General features: G+C 42.4%; 1 protein-coding gene across 3 annotated transcripts; it reads right to left on the reverse strand.

Annotated features, from left to right (window-relative positions):
• Nucleotides 1-899: 899 nt before the first annotated feature.
• Nucleotides 900-16663, reverse strand: LOC112570877 (non-symbiotic hemoglobin 1-like). Of its 3 annotated transcripts, XM_025249562.1 has the most exons (4): nt 16285-16663; nt 15414-15797; nt 3832-4057; nt 900-3422 (listed from the first exon to the last, which is right to left on the reverse strand). In XM_025249562.1, exons 2-4 carry the CDS (start codon nt 15701-15703, stop codon nt 3291-3293), a joined length of 648 nt encoding a protein of 215 aa, XP_025105347.1. In that variant the 5' UTR covers nt 15704-15797; nt 16285-16663; the 3' UTR covers nt 900-3290. The 3 variants fall into 3 exon arrangements, with proteins under 3 accessions (XP_025105347.1, XP_025105346.1, XP_025105348.1); XM_025249561.1 differs by having other exon boundaries at nt 15414-16663; XM_025249563.1 differs by lacking the exons at nt 15414-15797; nt 16285-16663 and adding an exon at nt 7751-8729.
• Nucleotides 16664-17141: the final 478 nt, after the last annotated feature.

A 17141-nucleotide genomic window follows, 5' to 3' on the forward strand; every position in this document is an offset into this window, starting at 1 on the left:
TCGACAAATAATAAAACACACACACACAAGCAAATATCGCAGATAATTCGAGCGCGCAGCACCTGTTAAGGTAATTGACGAAGAAAAACACAGTTTTAATATCCTACGACAAAAATAATTTATTTTGTTTATTTATAAACAGCTAACAGGAGCTTTGGGTCAATACACAGGTAGGAAACCTACTGTTTTGTAGAACAACAAAAGCCCCTGTTATTCATCTTATCTCACTCTGTATCAGAGGCTGAGTTTTTATAATGTTCTCCTCCATCCCACCCACGACTTGTGACAAAACACCGAGTGCATAACATGTTGACGAGGGTTGAGTCGGTCACGAGCATCCTTAATGTCCAGCATCATTAATTTCAGCAAAGGTTAAGCAAATGTTAATATTGTTCTCATACCCAAAAACATCATCGTGTGTCACTATCTCTATCTCCTGATGCTTTATTCATTCTTTCAAAATTGCCTTCTCTCTTGTTTCACGTCAATCTCGCATAGATTATTTGTTTTTGCACACTCTGTTTGTATAGTTGAATGAAAATACATAGTGTGGAAGGAATTGTATTGTAGACATTCCTTGAATGATAAAATATGTCCATGTTTGTTTTGAAAATAATTTTTAGAGAAAGTTATTAGAGCGGTTGTAGCTTTTCTTTTCTTTTCTTTGAAAGTAATTAGAAGTTTTAACGAGGGATGGATGTACCAGCTTTTTCATTGAAAGCTTTTTTGAATCGCCTTATTGAAATCATTTCCCAGCCTTTCTACTTTAATGGTTTCTCATTTTAAGTGTATTTTTATGGATATTTTATGTCTGGACAGTGAATCATTCATCGGCATTCACACAGATACATACACACGCACGCATCGTGACATGTTATAGCCTGATAATAAATCACGTATGATGGCGAGAGAAGTTTATTTCAACCAGAAACAATTTTGTAGACAAGTGAAGATTACTAACACTTGTATAATTATCCACCACGCACGACAATCATAAACACACGCTCAATCGCGCACACATTCGCTATGCACGCACTCCAGCAAACACGCACGAACGCACGTACGCACACACATGCACACACATGCATACGATCAGGCTCGGACATAAGCGAAAATACACATCAATATAGGCACAAAAGTTATTAAACAAATAGGCAAATACTGTACACTGCATACTGTATACTGCATTCAGTTATTCATTCCTCCTTTCATTCATTCAGTCCCGTATTCACGGTAAACACACGCTTGTGATGTGCAATGTGTTGGCTGTACAGGCTGTTATGTATTGCAAACTTCACAAGCGAGGTACTTTAAGAAAATGTTCATGTATTACCTTCAGTGAACACCTGCAAAATGATTTAAAAATGATATCGAGCATCGACCATATCTTTGTTAGGTGTTAAGCTATAAACTTTATCGAAAGAACTTTTTCCACTTAGCTGTAGACTGTCGCAAAACTTGGTTTCTTGTTTTTATACTCCGTTTATTGCTGAGATAACATGTTTGGCACTCAGCCATTCCAGCCTAGCCTGAAATTCTTAACTGTGAAGGTGTTTAATACTTTCTTGCTATATCACACCGTCTAAAAAAAGCTTTTATGTACTCCTTCTTACCTCCATTTTGAGGCCTCCCTCCTTTCTTTTGTCTGTGTTTAGAAAAGATACATGGCGCAAAGGCGTGTGACAACATATAGAGTGGTGTGTACCGGTGATAATAAGTTACACGGAGAACTACATGGAGAAGTGGACAGTTAAACGTGCTTTGCACCAGCTGTGACAGGTGACAAAGACATTAATGACTATCACCCCGGTGCCTGGCACACAGATGACAAAGAAATCCGTGACTACTGCATCAGCGCATGGGACAAAATGACAGAAGAAATAAATGACTATTGTACCAAGTAACGACTAGGCTATTATTGCAAGTTCTTACCTTGTAAATCAGGGTTAACCCTATGAAAATGTTTGACAGACTGACCCTAAGCACTAGGGATATGAAACAATTCTAATTAAGCCATGTTGGTTATTTGTGCCCCTGATTAATTTGTAAATGTTTGCAATGGACTTCTAGTTCCCATTTTCCCTCCTTCAGAGCCACGGTTAGGACGACCCTTCTTTTCTTTTATTACCTTAGAAAGAAATCGTTTTTCCAAGCTTAGTGCCGCTCGTCACGTGTCGCGGATATTTTGTCAAAACCTTTATGGGGTCACTTGATTGTAAGTGGGGGTCGACAGCTTGAACGACTTGAAATCAGCAGGGCTGCCTTCCTCCTCCACTCCACAGCAAACCTTCCTAAGTGCCTTGTCACGTGAAGCTATGACGCGCGAGCTCTACTCATGTCATCAAACGTCATTGGCTGACCAGCAACAGCTAATGCATGACGGGATGCGTTCGTCACGTGAATGACGAGGCGTAACTGAGGGGAACCCGACATATTGTCAAAACACTGCGTCTCCATGTTCTGAAAACTTTCTCGGGTCCAACTATGAGTGAGTCGAAATCACTTTTTTTTCTGATCTGAAAAATATTTTCCAGTGTCCTTTGACACATAAGACACATGTGTAAACTCTCCTTTGTTTGTGTCTGTTGTTTTCTTACCGTTAGGTGTTCACAGTAGATAATTTGTAAACATCAAAACAAATGTCAAACAAAATGCAAAATTTATTAGTAAAAAAAAGAAATTTAATTAGTTTAAAAATTATGTATTATGTTAGCTCAGAGCACAGCCCAGAGCATTCTCAAAGAAGTGCAAATGACAAAAAAACAAAACAAACTCGTGACAGACTTACTGATTCTGAAATATCAGCAAAACTAACGTACATAAAACGTAATATAGACGTATGAAAGAGCTGAAATACGAAACAGTGACCTTTTGACGTCACTGGGTCACCCCTCAGGCATGTGCAGATCACGCGAACTTTTGATGCCGAAGCAGTTGGACTGATTGCGAATTCCCGGCCATCCTTCGACATGCAGACAAAATCTTAAATTATTTACAAGCCTCTGCGATACAGGTAGGTCCTTTCTTTCTCCCTCCGCCAGGGATCGCAAAACAAGCTTGGACTGTATGTGATGTTCAGAATACCACACAACACCTCGATCACTTTAAAGTAATCATGTCGGTCGGTTGGTTGGTGTTTTACCCCTCGGAGGTGACGAAGGCTACATAATGGTGATTAGAGTCAACTGACAACCCACCCACCCCATCTCACACTCCATAACGTCTGTTACAACACGCATCCCCAGCCACACTCTCCACTCCTCTTGTTCTGTGATGTCGCTTGACAGTCATCAGAGGACCATTGCTTCCTTCATTATGTGTGTTATGAGACGGAAGAGGTTGGCCCAAGCACTTTCTACTTCCGGCGTCCATAGGTCACCCATGGCAGGTCGGACTGCTTTGATGAACTGCGGGCCTATCAGCTGCAACAACAAGAGAGTGGTTCAACTTTATGGCTAGGCTAATTGTCAGAGTGGTTCAACTTTATGGCTAGGCTAATTGTCAGAGTGGTTCAACTTCATGGCTAGGCTAATTGTCAGAGTGGTTCAACTTTATGGCTAGGCTAATTGTCAGAGTGGTTCAACTTCATGGCTAGGCTAATTGTCAGAGTGGTTCACCTTCATGGCTAGGCTAATTGTCAGAGTGGTTCACCTTCATGGCTAGGCTAATTGTCAGAGTGGTTCACCTTCATGGCTAGGCTAATTGTCAGAGTGGCTCACCTTCATGTCTAGGCTAATTGTAACAGTTTCCAGTATCATACATCTCATATTTTTTCTCGCACCAAACCAGTCATTGAGTTACTTGCATCAAACGTCTGAAAGGTTTGCTCACATCAAGATATTCCACTCTGATGTTGAGGAGGAGGTGTTTCACGCCAAGCTCGTGCAGTATGCTCTCCATCTTGGCAGGTTCGTGTATCCGCGCGAGACACTTCTCCACCGTGCCCATCACCCGCAGCACGTGCGACTTGAGGTCAGTGCTCGTCCAGAGATCCTCGAGTTTCTTGCCCTTAAAGGGGATGAATATGTCCTGCACATCCGGATGGGTCTCGAATAAGCTGCAACACGTAAAGGTTAAAGGTCAACAGCACAGACATCAGGATGCGCTTGCATGTAAAGGCCTAAGCCAATGGGATTCTATGTTAATCAGTCTCATCATGACGTCACTATTTTAATTTCTTGTTTTCTGGCGTGCAGCGCAGTGAGAGATAGAAAGAAAGTGGGTGGACAGAGATTAGAGTACACAGCTGAAAGTTTATAATTACATAGTTTGTGCGTTGCACTCGGTAACCTGAACCTACATCACTTTTCTGAGGGTAACTCTAATATACTCTATCCCCTAATGGAGTCTGTATAGAAATATTGGAATAAAGGAGAACTTGTTTTATTATATACACGGTTTTGTGTCTATTTATTTAATTTAAATACAAAGCATATGCAAAGAAGGCACATTTGTGGAATTTTGTGACTTTTACTTCAAAAGAATCTGTTTGACTCTCAGAGCAACAATCTGTCTCATCGGCCAACAACACCAACGCTGTCCAGATGCAGGTTGCTTCACACTCACCACAAAAGCACACTAAGCTACAGAAAGCAAAGTACAGGAATCTTGACATTTGCCAGAAGAACAACAAAAAGTCTATACCAATGTGCAAGGGAAAAAAAGTTGCTAGCACTTCAGAGAAAAAAAAGGACGGAAGACAAATTTCTGTTGCCAAGATAACGCACCATCCTTCACGTAGCCTTCCCTCGCTCTCTGCCTGCGTCCGGTTACACAGTCAGAGAAGTGGAATTCAGGGAAACATCAACTTGAAGAATGCACAAAAAGGAGTTCAAAAAAACTTTTTTGTGTTAACCCCTTAGCTGCTGCCTCAATGGCTGCCCCACATCTTGGCGTTGACCAAACCGTCTGTCTGTGAGGTCTGTTGTCGATGACAGCGGCGAGAAAGAAACCGAGGATTTCTTTTTCCCCGACATCCTCCCCTGCCCGGCCTGCAGGTGCAAACATTTTCAGTTTCTTAAACTCCCATAGAGATGCCCGTGATTTAATATCGAAAAATTCTCTGCGCCAGTATCTGCCACGATCACATCATTTGCCTAACTGTAAACATAGATACTTCCGAAAAACAAATTCGAATTAATTAACCAAACCTGGGTTGAACTGTTCTTGTCATCGGAGACAAAGACTGAATGGGATATACACCGAAGGTTGATATTTTTCCGATAACAACAACCACGGAGAAGATGATAATGACGGTGATAATGATGAGGATGATGACAGAGTTGGCGAAAAACTAACATGCCAGTGACCTCCAGGAAGACCTTTTTTTTAAATAATTTAATTAATATGTTTGTTTGTTAATAGCTATTCTTGATGGTATCTTCAAAAAAAAAATTGGAATGTAGGTCGTGAATTCTCAGATGACTTGCAGCCAAAGTCCCCGAAGCTTTGCTTCGACCCGCAGTGACGCACGGTAGAAAAAGCAAATTGGATTCTGCAGCTTATTGATCTCGGGACTAGACAGTTTCAAATCGAAGAGGCAATGCTGAAATAAAAATTAAAGAAACTCTCCGTGTACTTTTTAGTAAATGACAATTTTTTTAAAATCTCCACTGTATCGATTAAAGTGGTTGAATGTTTGATGTTCTCTCCTGGCAGCTGACGGAGGGAGACTATTGTGGCTGAGCTCATCGCCGGATGGTTCAACGTCTGTCTTTAGGAGGGAAACCGAGCTCCGACATGATCCGGCGGTTTGTCGTTGCTGTGGTTCCGTCGAGATGTACTGAAGCCGCTGAACGCCACGTGGCGAGTCGTTTTCAGATCCGTCACAGACGTTTGTCTTGAACTGTCTGGTGCCAAATGATGAATGTAATGTCTCAGAGGGACTAGACTGACGTCATTCATCATAAGGACCAGACTGACGTCATGTCTCAAAGGGACTAAACTGATGTCATTCATCATAAGGACCAGACTGACGTCATGTCTCAAAGGGACTAAACTGATGTCATTCATCATAAGGACCAGACTGACGTCATGTCTCAAAGGGACTAAACTGATGTCATTCATCATAAGGACCAGACTGACGTCATGTCTCAAAGGGACTAAACTGATGTCATGTCTCAAAGGGACTAAACTGATGTCATGTCTCAAAGGGACCAGACTGATGTCCCTCATCGTAAGGACCAGACTGGACAGTGAAGCTGAAAAAGGCATGATCGTCATGCCGTACATCACAAAGTGCAATAAAAATAAAAAAAATACAGAACTTCAAGTCACCATATCACACACCTAGAAATACTAGATCCATTTTTGTTGATGCATAACCTTGTGAAGCGGTTTTTAATTAGCCACTTAAGCTAGATGAAATGTGTTATTGTCGTTATTAAATATTTATTATTCATTATATTCTTCATAAATACTTGTGCATTTGCCTTACTACCAGGAAAGAAGAACACTTGAAATGAATTTTCCATTTATCTCTCATCAAAGTTTTTACTCTTCAAGTAACCTTTAAGTTTGATCAAGATCAGTAAGGTCCACCACTTCACAGTAACAAGCACAGTTTTCATGTCAAATTGTCCTTGGCAAAGCAATTTCTTATCCGACATGTGTAACTGTCTTCTGCAAACGATTTGACCATGATGTAACAATACAACGAACAGTCACATCTGATAATTCGGTCCGTCACATAGGTGTCGACCTTATTGTCAGCTGTCAAAGAAAATGAAGTTGAGACCACTTACAATAAGAAGGTTTCAATGTTATCAATACTGTTAGCAACTTGATATCGTCTCCCACTTGTATGTACATGAAATATTAGAGTGGGGCAGCTTTCAATTACTAAAATGGAATATAAAGGCACTAGCATCTAGTGTAGGTCTACAGACCACTGCTGCTTTGTTTTTTTACTTTTTTAAATATTAAGTTTGTCATAAAGGTTTTCATTCTGAGCTTGTTCTTTTTATGTTATTAATGTATTTCTTTCTCTCTCTCACGCCCACTCTTTAGCTGACTCATTCACTGACTCCCTGGCACGTCTTGCAGATTTTCTCCCCAGGACCAGATCATCAACCCCAGGCACGCTAACTTCAACCATATCATCTCTCAGAAACGAACTCCTTCGTTATCTGCCAGAGATTTTCGTCGTGTCTTGGCTCCCCCCCCCCCCTCTCTCTCTCTTTATCTCTTGTTGGATGGAAACTCACGCTCCTTCCCTCCATCTATCCTTCCTGCTCACAACTACTGCTCCTTTGTTTGTTTTCTTCCCTCCCTTGCGTGTTCACACTTCTGTTACCCATCATACCTTGCTCCATTACTTGAGGGATGCTATTATTATTTTTATAACCTTTATGTCTTTTCCAGAAGTCGTTTATGTTCTCAGCATTACCAGCCTATAAGAAACCATAAAGAACAAGTGGATGAATCAAGACACGCAAAGCCATCATTTTACCTGCCAAACCGATGCAACAAAAGTTAAATATCCTTGCTACCCGGCAGTTCATCAACGGCACGCAGCTCCAGGTCCCATTTACCTCTGCTTTCTTAAGATAAGGGGTGTGGAGAACGGGGAGGTATGGTAATGGGAGGGGGAGAGAAAGAAAAAAAATTCGAGGTGCTGGATGGAATGTCTTCTACGTTTTTACTGTTTATAGACACTTGCAGAATGAAGGCGATCAAAGTACGTACAAAGAGTGGCTCATGCTATCAACACACACACACACACACAGAACACACACACTTTCTCTCTTACCCGAAAAACGTGACTACGCCGATCTTTTCTACGTCATGGACAATGATTTCCCAAGACTCGGTCAAGATGCGCTTCTCTTCCTCCGTGAGCTTGGGTCGATTTTCCGGACGAAAGCGAGGCGTTGAACGGGAAGAGGACCTGAAGAAGATTCTGGAAGGCGGAGGAAAAGCCTTTACCGTCGACTCGCCACGCTTCTTTTCGAGAAACGTACAACAGAGACTTTTGCGCTGGCCCATGATGCTGTCCTCTGTCGCCGTTCCACGACAGCTCCGCCGAAAGTCGCGCATGCGTCAGGGACACTTCCGGCGGCACTAAGACGATCTTCCCTTCCAGTTCGTCGTCGTTGCCATGTTGGGGCAGTGTTTGTGTCAACGAGACCTGATCGACACCGAAAACCGTTTTCACCACTAAAGACGATAGATCACGTGTTAGGTGTTCTCTTCAAGATCGACTGCTGCATCTTTGGTTTTTGTTTTTAACGTGTTCCTATAAATTTTGTTTTGACTTTTTTTTTGCTTTTTGTTGGCAAGAAACTCTTTGTCTTTCAGCGAGACCTGTAGCGAGGATCAGCTGCTCTCTGTTAAGGTGTATGAACAAGTCTCAGGCCAGTATGAACAAGTCTCATGCAAATAGCGAGTTCTCCCTGTACGACACGTGACCTCACCTGCTCATCTGACCTCCGTCAAGCTCATTTCTCATGGACAGCTAAGCTTCTCTATCAGAACCAGCAGACACTTTACCACGACGTTGCAGATACAAAATCCAGGAGGAAGACACGATGAAACATTCTGTAGACATGTTCACTCAACTCCAATTAATGTCTATCACGACAGGGGCTGCAACTCATACCTCACCGTGGATGTAGCATCATGATGATCTTTATTGAGCCTCGATTTACTGCAGCCGCTGAGCGCCATATGTGGTGAGTTATTTTTGGATTGGTCACAGACTTTTGTCTTGGAATGTCTGCCTCCAAGTGACTGACGTCATTTCTCAGAGAGACGAGACTGACGTCATTCATCATAAGCACCAGATTGACGTCTTTTCTTAGAGGGTCTAGACTATGATGACGTCATTCATCATAAGGACTAGATTTACGTCGTTTCTCAGAAGGTTTAAACTGACGTCATTCATCATAAGGACCAGACTGACGTCATTTCTCAATGTGGTCAGCTTTGACGAGGGTGAGTCTCGTAGAATAGCGTTGTATGAGGTTTGTCATGACACAAGTGTCTAACGCAGTCCTAATCCTCTGAGGTTTTGTTATTACTTTTGACTTACATATGTATTATTTTCTGTCGGTTTTCACCTTGGTTGTCACGGCAAACGGCAAAATATTGTCGACGCTTTGTCATTCTTTCTCTTTCTCATTCTTTTTCTACTTTCCTCTCTCTCGTTTCACCCTCCCGTCTATCGTCATTTGATGCCTCTAAATATTCAACGTTTGCAAATCTTTGTGGGTGCGTTGTTGGGTGTGCATAGTGAGTGTATGGGGTGTGTATAATAGTGTGTGAATGTGTAATTTTGCATCTAAATTTGTACTCACATGGAATAATGGCAGCAGATATATTTGTAAGTAAACGAACGAACGAACGAACGAACGAACGAACGAACGAATTCTTTATTGAATAAACCATTTGGTTTGTTTCACGGAGGTTTATTTGTAAGTAAACGGGTTCCTGTGAATCCAAACTTATCACGGAAGCCAATAGGCTAAGGCTTGGAAAGAAAGTGCATTCTTCCACGCTACCAGACATTCAGAAAAAAACTTGAATGATTCTAACAAAACACACTTACACAGAAAAAAGATTTCAGGAGGAATGTACAGGTGAGGTGCACATATCACCTGCCTGCACACCCACAACGTTCATCCCCTGTTTTCCGCGGCTACGTTTATCTGATCACCTTTTTTTTCAAGCCACTTGTGCTATCTTGATTACAGTTGACTAGTGTTTTTCTTATCTTTATAACTGTAATTAGTGTTTATCAAGTCATGGCATTACTGGGACCAGCTCTTCACAGACCTACAGTATTATTTATAATTCCTGATATTACTTAAAGTAACTTTTCTTACATCTAGATTGCGATAAATATTCCTTCAAAAATATTGGCAATTGTAACATTTCTCAAAACCTCATTAAGGCAACTAGCGTGTTTCAGATCTTTATTACTGGAACTAGCAATTCTGGTCTTGAGTGTTCCCGTAATGGCATAGAAGACTATCTACGACCAGGGAGGGAAAGGATGCACCCCGCTGAGCAGTGATGCCAGACAAATTATGACCCCACCCCTACACCCCGTCTCCGGTATTCTGTGGTTTCGTCGATGACTTCCTGTTGTTGCTGGAATGCAAGATAAAGTGGCGGTAGTCTGCTCTGGCCTGGGTCTTGGCACTTGTTCAAGTTGACTCTCCTGAGTCTCTTCCCCGTACGGACAGGATGGGTCTGCGTGCATCTTTATTAGCTACAATTTTATGTGGATGATCCCCTTTTTCCCTCTTCTCCATTTGATCCTCACGCATGCTATCCTTTCTCGCTCTGTCTGTCTGTCTTTCTGTCTCCTTGTCCGTCCGTCAGTCCGTACAACAACTGCGTCCTGACTCCAGCTGCAATAAGCTTCGATGGAAGATGGCAAAAGGAAGAGGATGCATTAAAGAACAATTGAGGACATGGGCAAAGAAATGTCACAGACCAGTAAGAGACACCAACATTTAAGATCCGTTAACGAGGGTAAGTCATTGTCCTGCAGCAAGGTGGAGAACTCAAGGATGTGTCTTGTTTCCAAAGTTCTAAAGCTGTGTTTAGACCTCACAGGTATTGTTGTACCGATGGAGTTGTAGTTGTAAGGTGGTGATAAAGGTGTCTTGGAGTCAAGAAACATGAAATATTGCCAGGTGGGATTTCGACAGGGATTTATAACTTTGAAACAAAATGTTTTTGCTTGAGGTCCCCATTTTGTCCTGATGGAAACGATTTACTCTCACTTCAGGACTCAACCCCTGACGGCTAGGTGAAGAGACACCAGTCCAATCTACAAAGTTGTCCCAGCAAGTCAACAACAACCAATCTAGAAGACAGTTTTATATCTATACATGTAAAAACCACTTTTCAGACAGGAATTGTGAGGGAAAAAATATCCCCTACCCTCTCCCCAGCACAAAAAAAAAAATCCAGCATCAATGAGGCGCAACATGGTAGATGATGCTGTGATTATGTTCTCGTGTGTCGGAGGCAACCTGCACCAGACCCTTCACTGAGCAGACGGCGCGAGACTAAATATGGTTCTGAGAAATATCTGTAAATTTATCTCTCCCATGAAGTGGAATGCGGAGTGAGGCTAAATGTCACAGACCTGATTAGCACGCCAGCAGCTCGCTGCTGATGACTGGTGCAGCCATGAGATGCTGAGCAGACCGCGTTGGCAAATTAACGAGGCGGAGAAACGATTTAATTTACTGCTGAGGGTAAAATTAGAGATTGTATGTCTCTTTTCGTTTTCCGCTCTCTCTCTCTTTCTGTACCTCATCTTTACTATGTAATCTAGGATCTGGATCTGATATTATGGTTATAAAATATTTTTGTGATAGTGATATTGTGTTTCTTGTCTTTTTTAAAACTCGTTCGGTAACTTAACTTTTCCGCGAAACCCACATGTGGGCAGAAGGTGGGGATGGGGAGACGAGTACGGTGCTTTTGTGGTTAGAACTTTTTTGAAAATAGCCCTGTGTCATCTCTAACAGACCTGTGTCATCTCTAACAGCCCCGTGTCATCTCTAACAGCCCTGTGTCATCTCTAATAGCCCTGTGTCATCTCTAACAGCCCTGTGTCATCTCTAACAGCCCTGTGTCATCTCTAACAGCCCTGTGTCATCTCTAATAGCCCTGTGTCATCTCTAACAGCCCTGTGTCATCTCTAACTGCTCTGCGTCATCTCTAAAAACTGCGTCATTTCTAACAAACCTGTGTCATCTCTATATCATCTCTAACAGCTGTGTCATCTCTTAAGCTCATCTCAGCTGCATGATCTTACGAAACCCTTGTATGAACCCACTCGTTGGCATTGATCCAGGCTTTGCAGTTTAAAATCTGTTTCACTTTAAAAAAAAACAAAAAAAACAAAACAAAAACGCTCTCTTCATTAAAAATTAGCCAAACAAAAAAAAATATATAGATAAATAAAGAAAAAGGAAATCTGATGTTGAAAAATACTTGACAGAGTTAGAGCAGCGAGAAAAGGCGAACGACGCTTAAAAGTTCAAACCACAGATTCATCTTTTATTATAATTCTTTTTTCTGTACTTTATGAAGAAATGATTTTTAAGCCCGCTTTTCTTTCTCTGATTACATGTCAAAGTTCGGATCAGTCAGGGCAGGCATCGATCCTTCATGGCAGATTCTACAACTAAAGGGCTCAAACCACGAACTTTTATCTCCTATATACGTCCGTGCTCAGACTTCTTCACTCGAACCTTCTGTAGGTGACTCACGGCAATATAAAATTAAGATTACGTAGGTAATATACCAGCAAACTATAAATTTATTATATAGAGAAAAATATAATGATTGAAGCTTATAAAATAATGAAATGTGTTGTCAATCAGAGTTGCTGAGTTTTAGAGTCAGAAAGCGGAGAGGCAGAAGGTAGACAAGTTACAAAGTAATGGCTGTCAGGATAATGAAAACACGTAAAGGTGTTAAATACATACAAACTCTTACTTCCCTAGAGTTTATTTAAGAGAAACGCTTCAGCGAATTGGATTAAGATCAAATGGGATGTTGCTTTTTTTGTTATATCTCAAATGTGTTACATTTCTATAGAAACTTGTAGATTTTTGTTTATGAGACCAAGAAAATCAATTTGTATTACTACTATATATGTATACACTTGTGATGTGATATATTTTTTTCTCTCTCTCTCTCTCCTCCCATCTGTCATATACTCATGCTTTTTCTCTAGTTTGTTTTCTAAGAAAATATTTTTTTTACGTCTTAGAGAATAAATTGTATCCAGAAAATGTAGATGGTATGTTTCCCGAAAGGCATTCTGAAAGCAAAAACTCGCATTATATTTAGAGCTCGGACTGTCGCCATGTTGGCATTGATTGGTCTCAAAGGCTTGATGTTATCGGCAAAGTGAACGGGACCCAGAATGTGTGAAAGGGAGTAAAAGAAATCTAAAAAAAATTTTACCGGAGAAATATAGACACACGTATGATGAAGTTCGGGTTACTATTTTTATTATTATTATTTAACCTTCATGTGAAATAAGTTGGTCTAGCCTGGTAAAAATGTTCGTCCGTATGTGTCTATGTTGTGACGATTTAAATCTCAGACGGTTAAAGCCAACAGCTCGAACTTAACACTAGATTTGTTGTTGACTATTTTGTGTATATCTTTAATCAAAAACAATCTTTACCGAAGTCATGAGACAAGACAAACGTGAAAATAGAGAAGTGAATGAAGAAAAAGAAAAAGGGAAGAGTAAAAAGTGTTCAGCAAGCGGCCTACAGGTCGCTATTCACGTCAACTGATAACAAGGTGAAAAACTTCGGGAGGAAACCCGGATGGAGAAGGTGCCGAGAACAGAGAAGCTTTTTTTTTAAAAAAAAACTGGGCTGTAGCATGTTTGGCTCACCATAACTGTCTCATGAGATGAAGGAAGAATGTCCGTTAATGGCAGACATGTCTTTTAACCCCACACCTCCCATCCTCACTCATCTATTTTTAGACCCAGGCATGGCCGCACTTTCCCAACGTTTCTCAACGCTTGAGTAAAAGGTCGGTTTATTTTTCCTTCGATCTCTAATTACCTTCCCTACTTTCTTTATCGCTTCTGCTTCTTGGCTTCTGTCAACGCGAAAGGGAATTCCAGGGATGGGCAATGAGTTTGGTTTAGGCCAAGATAACTGATGAGGGTTTTGATGGGAAGAGAGTACCATAGTAACCCTAAAGGCAGTGAACATCAAAGGCTTATCGTATCTGGAACCCAGAATGGGAAAGAATTAGACGAATATTTCCTTCCGCCACTATTGTCTTTCCTGGTAAATCAGCCACAAACACGCATGCACACGCACAGCCACCCATTATTTCTGGAAAAAAAGGTTAAGAACTGGGCTTGTGCGTCTGAATAATACCATAGTGAGCATTCGACAATGCCATAGTTAGTGAGTCATCAAACAGTTCAGCTGTTGGCGCACGAGCTCACACACACAAGCAAGCGCACCTGTATGCAAAAACACGTGTTCATGAGAGATGATAAAAAGTTTCATGAACAAATGCGTTAGTCAAAAAGGTTAAACAAATTTGAAGATAGTGAACGTGTTAATGCGCATGCGCAGACCATGCCAAGATGGTCAATAGGTCCCGGACATGAGGGCATGCGACACGTGCGGTCTGTAGTGCGGTGACAGACGACAGTCATCGCCAGGCAACCGGTGAGTGTAGACGTTACAAAAGTGTCAACACACTGTGGCAAAACAACGGTTGACCAAACACATCAGGCTGATTTTGCCTGGATAATTGCGCACGGCCCGCGAATGATGTTGTAAATAATCTATTGGCAGAAAAAAGTTTCCCCACACCTGGCATCCAGCATGAAATGTGGACAGCAGCAACATAACATGTACAGCAACACCTGAAGGGTTATGACCTTTTAACACGAGTTACATAACAATACAAAGAACAGTCACATTTAATAATGTGGTCCATCACATAGATGCCGACATCATTGTCAGCTGTCGAAGAAAGCTAGCTTTAAACCACTTCAACCAATGTACTGTTAGCTACCTGGTGTCATGTCGAACTTGTAATACACGTACTGTTCTTGATTATATTATTTTCTTCTTTCTCCCCCGCCTTTCTATCTCTCTCTTTAGCTGACTCGCTCACTGACTCCCTGGCACGTCTTGCAGATTTTCTCCCCAGGACCAGATCATCAACCCCAGGCACGCGAACTTCAACCATATCATCTCTTAGAAAAGAACTCCTTCGTTATCTGCCAGAGATTTTCGCCGTGTCTTGGCACACACACACTCTCTCTCTCTCGTTTTTTCTCGCTCGTTGGATGGAAACTCACGCTCTTTCCCTCAATCTATCCTCCTGCTCCCAACTACTGCTCCTGCCTCGCTTTGTTTGTTGTTTTATCTTTAACGTGCTTGTGAGGGTAGTCACCCTTTTGTGTTCTCGCCTCTGTTACCCGAAATACCTTGGTTCAAAGATGCTATATTTTTTCGTCTTTTTTTAACCACTGTGACTTTTACGGATGTTGTTTAATATTTCAAAATAAAAACCAATAAAAACTTTCTAGGAACAAGTAGATTACTTGGGGTTGGGTGGCACACAACATCATCAACCTTAACTCTCGGGATTAATTTTAACCGATGCAAAAAGTATTTGTCACCCGGCTGTTCATTAAAGACACACCTCCACGCCCGCCCTGGTCTTTCTCTAGGGAGTGGGAGAGAGAGAGAGGAAGAGAGAAAATCTGAGAAAAAAATCGAAAGGGAAAAGAAATAGTAGACGTGTGGATGGCTGTTCGGAATTTCTTCTAATCCACGCTTTGACTGTTTAAAAACACACACAGAACGAGGTCGACTAAAATACTATATACAGAGTGGGGTTTGTTAGCAGCACACACACACACAAACATTAAAACACACACTTACCCTACAAACATGACGACTCCGACCTTAGCAATGTCTTGCTGGATGATTTTCCAGGACTCGACCACGATGCGCTTCTGCTCCTCCGTGAAGTCAGGTCGGTTCTCCGGACAGAAGCGCGGCGCCGGACAGGAGGAGGACGTGTAGTCGGCACTGGAGGCCGGCAGGTAAACCTTCCTCGTCGACTCGTGACATTTCTTTTCGTGAAATGGGCAAAAGAGTCTCTTGCCCTGGCAGCAGCCCATGCTGCTGTCCCCTGTCGCCGTCCAACGATATCTCCGAGAGACGCGCATGCGCCAGGAACACTTCCGGCGACGGCTCTAGGATGATCTCCTCTTGCACGTTGTTGTCGTTGCCATGTTGGGATGGTGTGTCTGGCAACGAGATCTGATCGACAGTAAAAACCGTTTTCACCACTAGAGACAATAGATCACGTGTGAGGTGTTTTCTTCAACATCGACTGCTGCATCTTGTTTTTGTTCCACGTTTCTTTACTTTTTTTTTACTGTTTTACTTTGTCTCTTTGCCTAACAGTCAGAGAGATCTCAAGCGATTATAAACTGCTCTCTCTGTTGAAAAGGATGAACTAGTATCAGGCGAGCAGCGAGTTCTTCATGCACGGTGCGTGACCTCAGATAACCCTTTGACCTCTGCCGAGTTCACTCTCACATCGACAGCTGAGCATCGCGCGCTTGAGTTACCAGGATCTTTATCTCAGCCAGCGGAAACTTTGCCAGGATTCACCAAACAGCGCAGATTTTTTTTTTTTTTTTTACAAAATTCTAGAAAAAGTAAGATAAGGCGAAGGTATGTGTAGACATGCTCAACATGTTCACTCACTTCCACTAGAAGTCTGTCAGTTTGCAGTTCCTACCTCAAGTCATGAAGATGGACAGAATCAGAGGTTTCCAGCCGCCACGACACAGTCCAAGAAGAACTTCTGGTTATGTCTTCATTTCCTAACATCGACAACTCTCTAATGTCAGGGTTGAAAATCGTCGAAAGTGAAACAAACCGAATTTTTTTTTTTTTGAAATGACCTGCTCAAAGAAAAGGTCAGCTTCCTGGAAAGCCGCAGACGACAGTTGTAGACCGCCGCATTGCGTGATATCCGGCCACTGCGCTGGACCCACGCGCCACCAAAGCCACGCGCTGACCACGTGCGAGCGCGTGCGCGAGTGTGCGAGAGAGAGAGAGGTAGACTGCGTCAAGCGGTGGCTTTGCACAACACCTCCAGAAAGGAGAGTTGCTTCCCCCCCGTTCGCCCCTCCGAGTCACCTCCCTTGACTGTGGCGGTGTAACGTGGCGCGAACGCTGAACCACGCGCGTGCCTGAGCGCTGGAGCAAAAAGTCCGGCGCTGTGAGCGGCTTCCGCACGAGACATTATCCCTGCGCTCGCTAATTACCTGCCAGCGACTAATTGCGCATTCTTCCTTCCTTTAATCCCACTCATCTCTGTCTTTCGCTTAGAGTTTCACGCATTGCACTGTTGTAGCATTGCACTGATGAACCACTTACCAGCCTTCTGTCCGTCACCACGCTTTTTTTTTTCTCCCTTTTTTTTAATTTAAAAAAAGAGTTATTTCCCTTTTGAAGCATGCGTTCGATGGAAGCCGTGCGGCATATGTGTGCGGGGGCTGGTCTGCTGTAGTCTCGCAGCTACGGACCCTCTACGTGCTACGTGCCGTCAAGACCGCGGCTTTTACGTCGTGGGTGGGTCTAGCACGGCGT

This window comes from Pomacea canaliculata, linkage group LG8, assembly GCF_003073045.1.
Source record: "Pomacea canaliculata isolate SZHN2017 linkage group LG8, ASM307304v1, whole genome shotgun sequence".
Taxonomy (NCBI): domain Eukaryota; kingdom Metazoa; phylum Mollusca; class Gastropoda; order Architaenioglossa; family Ampullariidae; genus Pomacea; species Pomacea canaliculata.

What these genes read in the sequence shown, in the direction of transcription:
- LOC112570877 (XM_025249562.1), bottom strand. Translation starts at nt 15,703, where the DNA reads ATGCGCGTCTCTCGGAGATATCGTTGGACGGCGACAGGGGACAGCAGC. An exon ending in GGAGTCGTCATGTTTGTAGG is followed by an intron (nt 4,058 to 15,413) that starts GTAAGTGTGTGT and finishes TACGTGTTGCAG; the next exon opens with CTTATTCGAGACCCATCCGG. An exon ending in TCAGAGTGGAATATCTTGAT is followed by an intron (nt 3,423 to 3,831) that starts GTGAGCAAACCT and finishes TTGTTGTTGCAG; the next exon opens with CTGATAGGCCCGCAGTTCAT.